Below are 15,747 nucleotides of genomic sequence, written 5' to 3'. Positions count from 1 at the left end.
TTATTTTAATTATTTTTGGATGCATCCTCTGCTGTACTGTTTTTAAAATTAAAACGTCCTGTTGATTTCTCATTCTGTATTTTGTTTTCCGCATATCTCTGTAATATACCTGATTTGATCTTATTTTTTTTTATCTTTTCTTTTTATTATGAATATCTGTTGTTTTCACCATCTGCCTCTTTATTTCTCCCGTTTCTCTTTCTTTTCTTACTCTGCCTGTTTCTTTCTCTTCTCGCTGAATCTGTCTCTCTTTTTCTCTCCTTACTGCATCATATGGAGTCAATTAGGCAGCCATACTAAAAAACTGTGTGTGTGTGTGTGTGTGTGTGTGTGTGTGTGTGTGTGTGTGTGTGTGTGTGTGTGTGTGTGTGTGTGTGTGTGTGTGTGTGTGTGATATTGTGCGAGTATGCGTGTGTTTGCTTGTGTGTGTGCATCTGGTTCATATTAGTGCAATTGCAGGTTGGTAGAATAAAGGGCTCGGCTCGGAGGTAGTGGGTGGGATTTCCTTCCGCTTTCACACACACACACACACACACACACACACACACACACACACACACACACACACACGCACAGAGTTTTCCCTCCATGTGGTTTGAATCAGGGACATAATTAACCTTCAGAGGATTCCGAGGCCGCGACTCAGATCTCCGCTATAAAAATACATCTAAAAAACAGAACAACCTCCCCTTCAAAAAAGAAAAAAAAAAGATGTTTGATCCGTCTGCGGTGTGTTTGATTTGCTTTCCCACGTCTGCCTCCGGATGGCCTCAGAGCGCAGCGGCATGAGCAGTAAATGCAGATGAGAAAACGCGCGCCTACAGGTGGAGGGGGAGGTAAGACAGGAGGAGACAGATATAGCAGATGGAAAGATGGATTTATCTTTCTGATTCTTTACTGGAAACAGGCACACTCCTGTAAAGCAGCAAATCTTCACCTTTGGGAAATGTTCCACATGTCCACTGACTTAACTGATTTTTCAAATGGTCTGTATTGTGTTTTTATTTGTGGCCTTTTCTTCATACCTCCTGTTATTCTGGTTCCCGCAGTGTTGAACTGTTTGTGTGAAAGTGAATAAAGATGAGATGAAAGTGAAAGCAGCCTGTTAGAAATGAGAAAGGCAGAGGACAGCGATGAGGAAGCAGAGAGTGAAACAAAGAGAGAAAAAAACTGGAAAGGCACAGGTGCAGCCGACTGTGTGTGTGTGTGTGTGTGTGTGTGTGTGTGTGTGTGTGTGTGTGTGTGTGTGTGTGTGTGTGTCTGTCAAGAGGTTTCGTGACTGCTCCTTTGAGTGTTCACATTCCAGAACATCTGCTTTGGATGAAGTGTGGTAAACTCTGTGTGTGTATGTGTGTGTGTGTGTGTGTGTGTGTGTGTGTGTGTGTGTGTGTGTGTGTGTGTGTGAGGGAGAAGAAAAAACAAGACAGCGACATATTTAAGTCTTTTACTGAGCAAAATGTTTTTGGTCTCTGATTCTGTTTTCAGTCTCACCGTCTATCTGTAAAAGTGTATTAATGGCGAATTAATGAGAACTGAATCATGAGTGTAGTTGGTGGTTGGAGCTCTGAAGAAGAAATGTGTCTGTTTCAGTCTTCACTTTGTGCTCCTGGTATTGATCTGGAAGGGCAGCTTATTTGGCTGTTTGCCTGTAATTCTCAGTGACCAGTATACAGTCCAAACATCCAGAGGGGGGTGTATCCTGTTGGTCAAAAGTTTTGCTGTTAATCACTGACATCAACAAGTCCTCCATTAATGAAAATGCACAATGCTTTGTTCGTAAGTACAAAATTATCCTTATGCGAACTTTCTGATTTTCCACTTCTATGGTTCAGGTTCGTTGTGTTTAGGCACAAAAAAAGAATTGGTGATTGCAACTCTTGGTTTCTGACCCACCTCTGAAGCTACTCATACTAGAGTTGGGGATATTCATTCGTACTCATGCGAAGGATAAATCAAAGTCCTGACAGCAAGATAAAAGCTCTTTTATTTTGATGTAACAACATGATAACGTAGTAAAATTGTGATCTTGCGACTGCAATGATTAATTCAATTTCAAGTAATCTCCGCAATATTTACAGGACCTTTTAATTTAGTGAAATTCGCACGATTCTTTCTCAAAAAACATCCTCAACAGAAGCTCTGCCAGGGTTTTAATGAAGTCTTTTCAAACAAAACTCACTTTATTAATTAAAGTAACTCCTCATTTCCACTCAGCAAAGCTTTGCTTCCTCTCGTCTCATCAGCAAAACAAACCCTGTACTAGCTATCCGGAACAACAGGAACACGTGATGGAGTTTGTGGGAAATGTGGTCTTATCATGGGAATGAGGAATGTACGTTATAATTACTTTTATACACACTTCAGGTTGTAAATCACTGCACTTTGCTTTTGTGCATACAGTAGACCAATGTGTTCAATTAATATGAATTGAAAGCATCTAAAGCCTGTATTTTGACAGCACAAGATAACACACTATTAGTTAAAATATAGAATAAAGCATAATGCATTTAAAAGGCGCTGCAGTGTAAAGTGCAGGCAAGTGCAAGAGAGCTTCAGGCATAACTAGTTAAAGGCTAAGGTAAAGTGATATGTTGTAACCGTCTTTTAAAAAACTATTGAGGAAAACGAAGAGGAAGAGCAGGAGAAACTCCTCATCTTTTTTACTTCTCTCACTCGTTTTTTCCAGTCAACAGAGGTTGAGACAGACAGTGAGGTAGAACAGATGCTCCCCACATTTGGAGACAATAACTGGGAAAAAAAGAGCATCAAACACTGAACAAAGACAAAATGCCTCCCTGCTCTTCCTTTTTTCTTTTTTTTTTTTTTTGCTCTCTTTGCATTTCTCTCTCTTTTGTTTCTGTTTACTGTCTTTTTATCTGGTTCCAAGTTTTTGCATTTCATTCAGTTCTATTTATTGTTTTGTCCACTCTCTCTTTCTAACAAAAGCCTTCTGGCCTGAGCAGCATTTTCTCTAATGTCAACAAGGTAAAACAGACACACTGGTGAAAATAGATTCTGTTTCATTTCACTCTTTTTATCCCTCCACAGTCATAATACAGCATTTATTTATTTTATTTTTTTGCTTTTTCTTCGCTTGACCATGGTATGCTATTTTTATTTTACTTACTGTATGTTATATATTACATCTCTTTGACATTGAATTAAAACTGAAATGAAATTCCGCCCATTAAATGTTTTAGCTTGTTATGTTTTTGTTGTGATACATGTTCTGCTCTTTTCCTCTAACTTTTGGTTCTTTGGGTTTTGAAAGGAAATAGTAATTTCTATCTCACTATTTTATTTCATTTTGAAGGTAAATATGACAGTTTAAAGTTCAAATTCAGAAAAACATTTTCAGGTAGTGGATCAAAAGAACAGCCTAATGTGAACACACCTGTTTTTCTATTAGATTGAATTTTCCTTGAGTTATCAATACAGTAACTTCAGTAACAACAGGAACTTTTGCTAATTTTGACTTTAACAGCTCTTCCTGTTGTCTTTCTTCAGTTGGTTTTGGGTCAGTGAGTTGCACAGCTGGTTGCTCCGGATATATTTTCAGTGTATGTGTGTTGTCAGCTCCATAAGGAATCAGTTTTCAGTGGAATGTGGCTTTATTTTCTACTGTTGTTACCGGGGGCAACACAGAACGAAGCTTTGATGAGAAGATTCTCCGAATCTGAACCCAACCACTTCTACTGAATTCCACCAGGGATTCTACTGTGCTGTAGATCATCATTTTACACAACTGGTTTCTATCAGCTTTTCTAGTATCTGTCATTGTTGTGTCAGAACACGGCAGGTTCAGCTGGTACATATCATATTATGATATAATAATAGTTTTAAAGAACTGGTTTGAGCATGTTTTTGTTCCATATTGTAAGAATTATATTATGTTTCTCTACAATACAATACTTGTTCTGTTAATGTTATGCATCACTTGTTTACCAAACTAGTTTCATCTCAGTTCCTTGTCCATAGATGGTTCCACTTCATCATTATACAAAGAATTCCACTGGTTTCAATGTGCCTCCTACGGTTCTTGTTCTAGTGTTTATATGGTTCAAATCCTGACTTTATATAACTGGTTTCACTGGTGTCTCTTATGTTTTGTAATGTGTTTAATACAATGCAGGTTTCATTGCCTTTTGTTACACTTTTATTGCACACTACTGACTTTCTATTATTGCACAGACAACTGTTTGTTCCTTTTCTGTTTCTGCTTTGTGACAGAGGTGTGTGTGTGTGTGTGTGTGTGTGTGTGTGTGTGTGTGTGTGTGTGTGTGTGTGTGTGTGTGTGTGTGTGTGTGTGTGTGTGTGTGTGTGTGTGTGTGTGTGTGTGTGTATATATATCTATGTTGTGGTATACAGAATGGATTTCTGTTCTGTTTCCACTGTGGCACAGATCCTAGAATTAAAGAACTAATTTCTACTAGGTTTCTACTGTGGTTCGTATCATATTTTTACAATGCTGCTCACACAGAGAATCTGTACATAGACATGGTTATACTTTCTATCAGGGTACAGAAATGATTTTCCATGCTGCCTGTTTGGACTGGATTGCATTCTAAGAATCGATTCTTCCACCAGTTAGACTCACAGAACAACTTTTTGGGGGGGAATAGCCAACTAAGAAATGTTATAGAAAATAGCTCCAAAGGAAGGTTATTGATTGGGCGTACACTGTTTGGTGTGGTTGGTATTATTTATTGTGGTTGGCGGTGTGCCCATTGTCAGTAAAATTACAACACAAGTGAGGCTTTCTCATGGACTCAAGGCCTGCTAACTGTGGGAATGCTGATACTTATGTGTATCTCTATGTATGTGTGTGTGTGTGTGTGTGTGTGTGTGTGTGTGTGTGTGTGTGTGTGTGTTACAGACTGCAGGAAGTGAGGTTGTTATTGTGTCTCTACATTCTTCAGACTTAAACACACTCTGCACCTGTTGCTGTCTGTAACACACACACTTAACACAAACACACATGCACACAAAGACATCTTAGCCTTTCGTCACCAGTCTTAGGACACATTCAGTGGGAAAATATGTATGCACCACATGAGACATATATCTAAATCATTTCAACAGGAACAACACCAGCATGTGTGTGTGCATGTGCATAATGTGTATTATTGTACAGGCTCTCGGTCAATAAATGTGGTTTTATGATCAGAGTACAAAAAACTCAGTTCTCAGGGGAGAGGGCAAGGCGGAAGTTGAAGGAGATTTTAGTTTAGCTCTAATGACATCTACAGACACTGTGTGTGTGTGTGTGTGTGTGTGTGTGTGTGTGTGTGTGTGTGTGTGTGTGTGTGTGTGTGTGTGTGTGTGTGTGTGTGTGTGTGTGGGACACTGAAGGATTTGGATGCTTAAACTCACACATGCACAAGATGCATTGTGGGAAGGTACCAACCTCTCTCAGCTCATGGGCTTGTCTTACCCACTTACAGCTCAGTATTTGTGTATGTGTGAGTTTGTGTGTGTGGGTGAGTGTTTCCTGCCCTTGGTATTTGATTCCCACAATTTCCAGTGTTCCTTGCTGCTTAGATGTCCTGATCCTGATGTGACTGGTTCTTTTCAGGAAGTAAACAGAGCTGACAACTTTTACTTTACATTTAATGTTACACCACCTCAATTTGACAGGGTATCATCTATAATATCAAAATGGTAACTATGAAGAGATACAAATCAGGAAAAGCTCATGCTTAAGGCAGATGGTAAAGGTGGGGTTAAAGGACAGGTTCACAGCTTTTTTAGACTCTTTGTTTCTAAGTATGGAGTCCAGTGAGATATTCCCACGCTGGCAGCCTGTTAGTGATGGGATTTTCAACACCAAGGATGATTGTTATTCCAGAGCTGAAGGGGAAAGAGGAGTACAACAGTTGTGACTCCAGAAACAAAAATGAGTATGCAGCAACAGGTAAACCGCATAAGCTCTTCCAGGTGGAGGAGATGGAGGACAAGATCACCTGTACACTTAAGTCATATGCACACAGTGTCAGCGTCGATAACGTTTTTCTGTTTGGGGTCGACAACATGGAACAACTACACCCAGGGAAAAGAAATCCTGTCCGTGTTGCCGTCGAGCACTTGCATGTCTGCAACCTGCGCGGTACAACACTTTCGAAACATCAGAGTGGAGGTCATGGCTGGGTTCTTTTGATTCATCTACTCATCTCAAGCTCAGCTGATCTGTCATTGCTTTGCTGGCTACCAAATAGGACAAACTTCTTTAATGTTGGGAAAGTTCATTACTGGGGGGCTTCTGCTTTCTTCTGGCTCCCATCATTTTCACTGCTCTGCACACTTTGCTATGTGTTGCAAAAAGTAGGCTTTGTGGTCAGTTTATAGGTTTGTCCTAAAGACCTTCCCTGTCAGAAAGTAGGATGTAACTAGGCAAAGGAAATCAGAAGTAAAAGCAGAAGGCGAACCAGCATGCCTTTAGTGATCTGGGAAAAAAAAGAAAAAAAAGCCATCAGCGCTTTTGCTTGACGGAAACTCTTTTAAGATGTTTTCTGTTTTTAATAATTTCTCTCAGGGGGTGTGGGAAGTGACATGATGTTTTTTGTGATGCCCCCAAGTGTTTTCTTTTCATCTTTTTCTTTTATTCCTTCTGTGTTTCATCATCGTATTTGTTTTTTACCACATCTGTGTTCCATCCATATGCAAATGCTCAAAAGTTAACAAAGCAACCCATGTCTTCAGTTGAGGATGGAGATAGATTAGGTGTAGTTGTGGAGTGGGGTTTTTCATTTTAATGTGAATCAGTGGGAGACACAGAGAGAGAGAGAGCGAGAGAGGGAGAGAGAGAGAGAGAGAGAAGAGCACTTTCAGCAGCTGTTCCAGGGTTTGCGTCACGCAGTGCAAGCCAGCGTCATGGCTGAGTGTTCGCACGCTATGTGCACACACACACACACACACACACACACACACACACACACACACAGAGGTATGCTGCGGGGACCCCCAGTAGAAGACATGACCAAACTCAGACATTGTGTTCTCATGCAGCCGCTGTGTTGCTGAGAAAGGACGTCACCTGTTTTGAGTGATGACAGGCTGCCGGTTGTACTTGCAGTCTTTCTTGTTACTGCATGTGTGCTGCATGACTGCTGCGCTGCTGCCCACCCGCCTGCCTGCCCGAGAGAAGTCGCTCAGAAAACGACTACTTTTCTGTTATAAGATAAGCACTGACAGGAAGTCTGACTGCTGTGTAGTTGTAGTAGGAACAATGTTATAGTCATTGAAGCATAATTGTTATGTAAGTGCGTAAATGCACTGTAAATGTAATGGTTACCATGGTTACCACAGTAGTTTTATGGTATTAATTGACAGAGCTTGTAAAAACCTTGATTTAATAAAAAGTTTTTAATATAATTTGAATAGCCTCAAAAGTTTAAATCCAAACTATTCATAAATCAATATAGAGAAAAAAAAATGTGTGTGTGACGCGTAAACATTTTTAACTGATCTCATTTTGTAGAAGATAACAATCTATAAAACTTTTACAAAATGTAAAAAAATACCAAAGTAATTTATGAGCTTGTTTTATACACAGACAGATAGACAGATAGACAGACAGATAGACAGATAGACAGATAGATAGATAGATAGATAGATAGATAGATAGATAGATAGATAGATAGATAGATAGATAGATAGATAGATAGATAGATAGATAGATAGATAGATAGATAGATAGATAGATAGATAGATAGATAGATAGAAATCACATGTCAGAAAGCCTGATGGTGATTTCTCATCAAGGAGAGCATTTTCATCTGTTTCAGCCTGCTGGAAATGATATCTAGCCTGCTGGACCTCCAAGAGGAGAATGAGAGAATAGAATTTCTTATTTTAGTGTGACGTTGTGTGTTTTTCTATTTGTGTTTGCAGGTGTACGCTCCATCTGCCAGTACAGCCGACTACAACAGGGATTCACCGGGTTACCCCTCCTCTAAACCTCCGAGTGCGGGTTTTCCAAGTTCTTTCTTTATGCCAGGTACTCTCACACTTCTCACACACACACACACACACACACACACACACACACACACACACACACACACACACACACACACACACACACACACACACACAAAACAAACACTCACGATCTGTCCTTCATGAAACCTCCCACCATTACATTCCTGAGCTCACTCTGGATTACACAATAAGATTCAGCACATTGACCTGAAAGTTGTTCTTCAACCAAAATCAGCCAAAGATTTGAGTCATATTTATTATTTTACTGAACACTTGCCAGACAAACAAGTGAATACTGTAGACATACAGAAATATAAGAGTTCTTAAAGTGTCAGTATACTCTATCAAAAGAGTTTCTCAAATGGTTGCATTGACAGAATTGTTTGTGGCACTCAATGTGTACAGTCATATGTAACATCGTATATGTTTCTTTGAAGAGACTGCCTAAAAATGTCTGGCATCATCCCTGTTTTTAAAGACTACCATGACGACTCCATCTCGAAGACGCCTTGTAGTGTGACTACAAAAACTATAAACACGTATGATTTCAGATGCGATTGGACAGCTCTTTGTACAACTTACCCCTGAGAGCCTGAAATCCTGCCTGTCTTCATTTGTTTCCAGTGTACCAAATGCCTTACTGAAGTTAAAATATTTTCCCCCAGACTTTTTTGTTTCCTCACTCACGTGGGTGCCTGTCACATATATACAGTACTTTCATTCTTAAATAATGTCAGAAGGTAGACGTGGTCTCAGAAATCCGGTTTGACCGGTAGAGATGTGCGTTAACTGGCTTAATCTTAAATTCTTAACCTGAAGAAGGAAAGCAGGTGTCCCATGTCCATGGATGCTTTCTGAAATCAGGTTACTGCACAAAGTGGGTCAGATTACTGAACTGCATAGAGCTGCCATGAGTCTCAGGAAGGTTTGACAGCAGAGAGAAACCTCAGTATGTTTTTAACTTGTCGCACGCTCAGGGATTACACTAATCTGTAACCAGTACACAGCATCACATGTAGGAAAATGTTTAAATCATGAAATAGCTGTTCCCTTGGAGACGTGTGATCTTTTCCAGTCAGACTCACTTGAATAATGGCAGCAGCCCGAGACAACTGCAAAAAGAGACAATGAACAAGAAAAGTAGTTGTATTATTTCAGTGGCATGGAATGGTTTTCGAACAGGTGTTGCACAACTACACACTGCAGTGGCAAAAATACATATAATCATAGGATTTTATTTTACATTATGAATTTATTTCCCTTGAAACACACATTACACTACCCTTGAAAACTCCAACGGGTTAAATCCAGCTAGTGTAGCACATTTTCTGGTACATATCTGAGGGCACTTTTTTTGTACCCGGTGCAGGGCAGGCGCAGAACAAATCCGGTTGCATCTGTGCTTTTATGCATGGCATTGTGGCGTGTTGAAATTTTAGTGAGTCAACGTGAACCTGACTGCACCGAGAAGGGCCGAACGGCGCAACAGGGAGTGTGTCAGTAAAGATGCATTCGTGTGGTGCCATTTTAGGGTCAATTTTGAGGTGAACTTGCGCCTGCACTTCTGCCAGCTCAAAGCTCAAATGCAGCGGAGAATCTGAACAATGTTTACAATATGTGAAAGGATAATAGAAAAAGAAAGATATGAATTGATGATGAATACTTTGACTTGAATTTATGTAAAGAGTAAAAAATAAAATCAAGATTACATTTGTCATATGCGTCACCCAGCTCCAACTTCTCTTCCACTCAATGTCTCTATGTGTCTCCTTCCGTCAGATGGTCACCATAGCGGCGATCCCTGGAGCAGCAGCAGTAGCAGTATGAGCCAGCAGGGTTACCACAGCAGCATGCTGGGGAGTGGGAACTCAGCCCACGGCCCCACCCAGAGCTCCTCCTACTGTGGGATTCATCCTCACGACAGACTGGTGAGTAGAGCTGTCAATCACAGTATATCCAAAATATATCCAAATGGTCGTTTTTATTGGAAATCCCTCCAGTTAAACATATATTTACTCTCGCTAAGTTACTGTCAACAAAATTAGTTTTCATTTATTTTCTGGTTTCCCCCCAATGGCTAACCAGTCAAATTCCATAAGATTTGGATCTTAAATGAAATAAAATAAAACTGTGTTTTGTTTCTGTCTCTCTTTTTTTTCCTTCTTGTTTTTGTCCACTTTTGGGTTTAAACCACATATTGTACACACATGTCCAATGAACCCTGCTAATTGTAATCAAGAATAAGATATATCAAAAAAATAGATAAATGGATTGCTCTCGATGCTGAATCTTAAGGAAAGCAAGGGCTGGGTCTCTTTTCCTCTTTTGTATGTTTCACTGAAAAATGAAATTTAATCCTACTATATTTGCATTTGTATGGTATTATCTGTATCAAAAAATTATATATACAATGAATGTTCGTGTAGACCTTAAAAATAAAAGCAAATCCTAACTCAACTGGTTAGGTGTACTGGCTTTTTGTGAAGTTTTCAAAAGCTTTGCACAGTGAGGTGTGATGTGTGGAGTAGCCCTTGAGTTTTGATTTCACTTGTTTTATGTCTAAGGTTAACTTTTACGGTTGTATGAAAATCCACTGATAAACAGCCCGGAACAACACTGAAAATACTCTACCCATTTAGAGTCTGTCAATCTCCGGCAAACATCATTGTTTGACAAAATGACAATGACATGAAAACGCTCGGTCATTTGTTGGCTATGGAAAAAAATTCTAGCACAAGTAACTGAAGCTATGGTGATTATAATTAAATTTGGTTATAACCTTTTGAGTTTAGAGCTATGAGCAACAATGATCACTTAAATCTATCAGTAGGGATGAATATATTAAAACCCTGCTGTCAAATGTCATTCGATGATGATTCTGTCAATTAGTAAAAGTTTTGTGTGATTCTCCAGTGAACAGGCTTGATGTTTATCACCACTTCCTTCTTTTTTTTCTCTTTGTTCTAATGTAATCTGTTTCACAGGGGTTTTTAAGTTAAAGTTTGATCTCATTCTCTCTCTGCAGAGCTACCCATCACACTCGTCTGCAGATATCAGCTCCAGCCTTCCTCCTATGTCCAGCTTCCACAGAAGCGGAGGTGGTGGGGGCGGGGCCAATCACTACAGCACTGCCTCTTGCACTGCCCCCACCAATGGCACAGAAAGCATCATGGGTAAGACACCTCGTGTATTTGGCCTAATCCCAATCCCCACCCTAAAGGGCCATGTGAGCGCACAAATTCATTAAATGGTTGCTAATGGGACCGCCGTGTTTTTTTCAAATGATAGCAGTGCGACGAGGCACAAGCGTTTTTTTTTTGTTTTTTGCATTGGGTGTCTGTAATTTTTTGCCAGTCACCACGTGATTTCAGTATATTTTATATCTAATTAATGATGTGATAGCAAAAAAAATGTATGCGTTAAATAATCCACATTTCCAACGCCTTGACACCACCCTTGACGCCCCAAAAAACTTCTCCTACACTGGGCAGTGGTGCTCCTAATACGGGAAGAGCCATTCATAATATTATTTAACTCTTCACAAGCCAATTTAAAATCATCAGCCTGTGGAGGTCGACTTGTAGTACCATAAATTCAGAGCTTCATGAGCCTGAAACTACTGGACAAGTATTTTGGTTTCCTCCTGTGTAAAGTGACAGTCTGCTCCTTCTTCAGCCATTTTGAAATTGAATCACTGTATCTCAGCAGTTTTAAAGGGGATGAGAGGAGTTGTTTTAATTGGCCGTGGTTGATGTCACCTTCCAATTCATTGTGTATTTAATGTTTATACATTTATACATTTTAGCAAATTACCAAAGATAAAAAAAAAAAGGTATCAACATAAGTAATGCAGATATTTGACAAACTTTACAACTTTATACAAACATAAATAACCATAACAGCAAGTAGCGAGGTGCTGTTGCTTGACGATAAATCTCTCAGGAAAGTCAGCAGATATGCGAACTCACAGAAAGGGCACATAACAGGGTCACAAAGTTCGTATCAGCCCTAACGGACTAGACCATTTGACATCGGGACAGCCAAAGTCCTCGCTGACTTACAAGGAATGCGCCTCAAAGTCCCTAAATCCATATGTAGATTGGGATTGCGCCTTTTGAGTCTTCAAGCAAAGTAGAACAAACTTTGAAATCTTCAACTGTAAACTTGTAACATCACTCTTTAAAATAGTAGACTGTAAAAGTGTTGGTGGCATCCAAAGTCAAAAGCTGTCAGTCTGTGTCTGCATATCTAATTATTTAACTGAAAAATAAGCATCCACTTTAATTGTGACATTCCCAATTCCTGGAATATACTAAATGGGTCTCAATGATGATGATGATGATGGGACACATTGCCATCCAATTTTATACAGATGTTGAAGGTCCCCAGAGGATGAGCCGACTGACAGTGGTAGTGGTGATCCTCCTACTTTTCCTGCAGTATCACAATTACAATGATTTCTTTTTCCAACACCAGTTGGATGGATTGACATGATATTTACTCCATACATCCATGCTCCCTTGAGGGTGCACTGAAATAACTTTGGTAATATTTATTTGACGTCATCATCAGTACAAAGTTTGTTTGGTTTATTGCAAAATTAACAATTCCTCAAGTTTTTTCAATAGTTCACATTTATGACTTGAGAGATATGCTCAACAGTTCTTCCCTATTAGCTAGTCTATATCTTCATTTATGGCCACATAATCAGTCACAGCCCTCCCCTCTATGATTAAACCCAGATGATTTAAACCACATAGATACTAAACTTCTTTATTAACAGACAAGCAGTCAAAAATGGAATTTAACCAAACTGAGAAAAACACTTGTACTCCATTTTGGCTCAGCCTTGACATCACCGACACACACACACACACACACACACACACACACACACACACACACACACACACACACACACACACACACACACACAAACACACACACAGCATGCCATATGGACCCCTTGCTTTGAGTTCCGTAGAACAAATAGGACAGCAATAAGAAACAGATTGAAAGTTTGTTTTCATGGGAAGACATCTCCAACATTCCACAACCATATCACACACTCAAACACGAGCCAGAGTAGATGAGTGTAAACACAAGAGGAACCTAATAAAAAACATGATGCTGTTGTTTAAATATGAGCACATGACACACATGTGCACATACATGAACGCTGAAACACTGACACAGAGTGGTTACAGACGCTTTTCTGATTTTGGACTGGTAAACAAGGGACTTTTCTTTCCAGTGAACAGGAGCTGTGGTCACCATGGATTCATGTCTGTTACAAATAATGCTAATAACAAACTGGTTACAAGGGACATTGTCCATAGAGGCTTATTGCACCTCCTGCAGCATAACTAACTTCACCGTCTGTCTGCATGATCTGTAAGTTCTCTTGCCATCAAACCAACACACATATCTGCATTCAGGCTTCAAGCATAACGGCAGATACATAACATTTGTGTGGTGAAAAAGGAAGTAAATGTCTATTACATAAAGGTCACAAATCCAAAAGGGAGTGTTTCATGCTCAAAAGTTGGGTACAATACTTCTTTCAGTCCAGTTTATAAAAGATTATCATTGATTTTAGAAATAATATTATCAGATTCAGTTTCTAGCTCGTTCATGCTTTTCAATGAACATAATTAATGGTAGGGGATTATATCCTCATGGCTGCACAAGGATCTTCTGTTTTATGCACACTAAACATGCGGGATTCATTATTAATATTGTTGCAATGTTTAAAGGAAATAAAGGAGCTATTCTCTCCCACAAAAAAGATGTAGCTGTAATGAGAATAAGTCCTCAAAAATGGTAAATTAATCATGCTATCAAAGCTAGTATATACACACTGTAAATAATTAGCATATGGTGTGGAGTTGGTCTGCAGCGAGGGAACTGGGCATCAAATGCATAAAAATATGAAAAAATTCCAATCATAATAATTTGATTTCTAGATTGAAAAGTATATTGTTCTCTTTGAAGAGGTGATGGACGGATAAAAAGAAAAACATACAAATCAGTTTCATCCGGTCAATGTTTTCCTCCATCGTGGCTATAAGCTCTCATTTATGAAAAAGATTTTCTCCTGCATCTGTTCTAAATTATGCATCAAGTGAGGATCTGAGTTTGTGTGTGTAAAAGTAATCCTTTGGATGGTTTACTAGGCCAATGGTGTGGCATGAGTGAGACATGAGGCTTTAACCCCTAAACATATGCTGCTTCCTGTCTGTCTCTCTACCTGTCTTTCTCTCTCTTCTTTCTAACAGCTTAAAGAAGTTCAGTTCTGCCAATCTCTGTAATGGGTTCATTTGCCGTGAAAGGATGTGTGTTTTTGCTACGCTCTGTGTGTGCGCGCGTGTATAACTTGTGTGTGCGAGCGTAAACTTTCCATCTGGGATCTGCTATCAGGAGAGATGAGCTGTGGGCATGTCAGAGTCTCTGCGAGAGTGTGTGTGTGTGGAAGTGGAGTGAGGGGGAGGGGGGGCACTAATCTGGTCATGTGAGGTCACTTCCTTCCTCTCTGGCTCTTCAAGTGTGTGAAACAGATTTAGTTGTATTTAAAGTCCACCCAAACACATGCTGTTAGTTAAAATGGGAATAGATGACAATGTTGAATGTCGCCTCTTAGTAAAGTCTGTTTCTGATTTTGGTCAAAAGTATGACAGCAAATACATTTCAGAGCAAAATTACCTGTGAGAAGTGGATTATTGTGCTGGGCCAAAGTAAATCTCTACAAAGCTTGAACTTAAGAGAAATATGATTTGGCCTCGACAGTGCTGACCTTTGAGGCAACACATCTGACAAGAAAGCTTTTATATTAGCTTTGCCACGCTAACCAATGGTGCAAACTGTTCCTCTCATCAGACTAGAGTCGCTAGAATAAAGTTACTCTCCAGTTATGATCGGACATGTGTAATGAAAAGCTTCCACTCCTCTTTTTCCCTGTGTAAGAAAGAAAGAAAGAACAAATGGAGACTTAAAAGTAAACGCAACAAAATTGTGTGGACAAAGAGGACATGTTTTTAAAGAAGTAGAGTTGGAGTTTTTGGTGGACGACAACATACAACTCTCCTGCTGTTTCCAAACTGAAAGTGTAATTTCCTGTTTTAATGAACATGTTTTGCCGGTTTAAGTGTGGCGCAGATGGGTTGAATAATTTAATATGTAGTTAACAACATCCTTATTTTCAAGAATACATCCCTTTTTTCCCCTGTGTGTGTGTGTGTGTGTGTGTGTGTGTGTGTGTGTGTGTGTGTGTGTGTGTGTGTGTGTGTGTGTGTGTGTGTGTGTGTGTGTGTGTTTCACAGCTAACCGAACACAGAGCGGAGCAGCCACCAGTTCTCAGACAGGAGATGCCTTAGGGAAAGCACTTGCATCTGTAAGTTCAACATGAACACCACATAAACCCACATTTTATAATTTTTTTGTTTAATTCTATTTCAGTATTTTCAAGGCTTTTGGAACAAATAATGAATAAAATCTATCTGTATGATGTTTTCCAGCACTTGCCACTCTGACTGTTCTTTTTTTTCTTTTTTTTACCAGATCTACTCTCCAGATCACACGAACAACAGCTTCTCATCCAATCCATCCACCCCAGTCGGCTCCCCGCCCTCCCTCACTGGTAAGCACGTGACACTTGTGGTCCAATCAGCACGCACCAGCTACATTGTCACCAAACCAACACTGAACCAACCTTTATAGAAGGAAGAAGCAAAGCTGACTTAAGACTTTGACTGCAGTCAGATCTGCTTA

The 15,747-nt window shown here is 39.6% G+C and overlaps 1 protein-coding gene across 9 annotated transcripts in view; it reads left to right on the top strand.

The window, feature by feature from the left end:
* tcf4 (transcription factor 4) overlaps window positions 1–15,747 on the top strand; it is a 238,810-nt gene that overhangs the window by 182,439 nt on the left and 40,624 nt on the right. For all 9 annotated transcript variants that reach the window (XM_069160760.1, XM_069160767.1, XM_069160785.1 and 6 more), the window contains 5 exons: window positions 7,891–7,996; window positions 9,760–9,908; window positions 11,006–11,153; window positions 15,300–15,370; window positions 15,538–15,616. In XM_069160760.1, coding sequence (XP_069016861.1) covers window positions 7,891–7,996; window positions 9,760–9,908; window positions 11,006–11,153; window positions 15,300–15,370; window positions 15,538–15,616 — 553 coding nt within the window. The remainder of the gene's footprint in view (window positions 1–7,890; window positions 7,997–9,759; window positions 9,909–11,005; window positions 11,154–15,299; window positions 15,371–15,537; window positions 15,617–15,747) is intronic.

The sequence above is a fragment of the Embiotoca jacksoni genome, unplaced genomic scaffold (genome assembly GCF_022577435.1).
Source record: "Embiotoca jacksoni isolate LCO1_2020_lvr unplaced genomic scaffold, fEmbJac1.0.p SCAF_10, whole genome shotgun sequence".
In the NCBI taxonomy this organism is placed as follows: domain Eukaryota; kingdom Metazoa; phylum Chordata; class Actinopteri; family Embiotocidae; genus Embiotoca; species Embiotoca jacksoni.
This window is presented reverse-complemented; position numbering and strand designations above follow the sequence as displayed.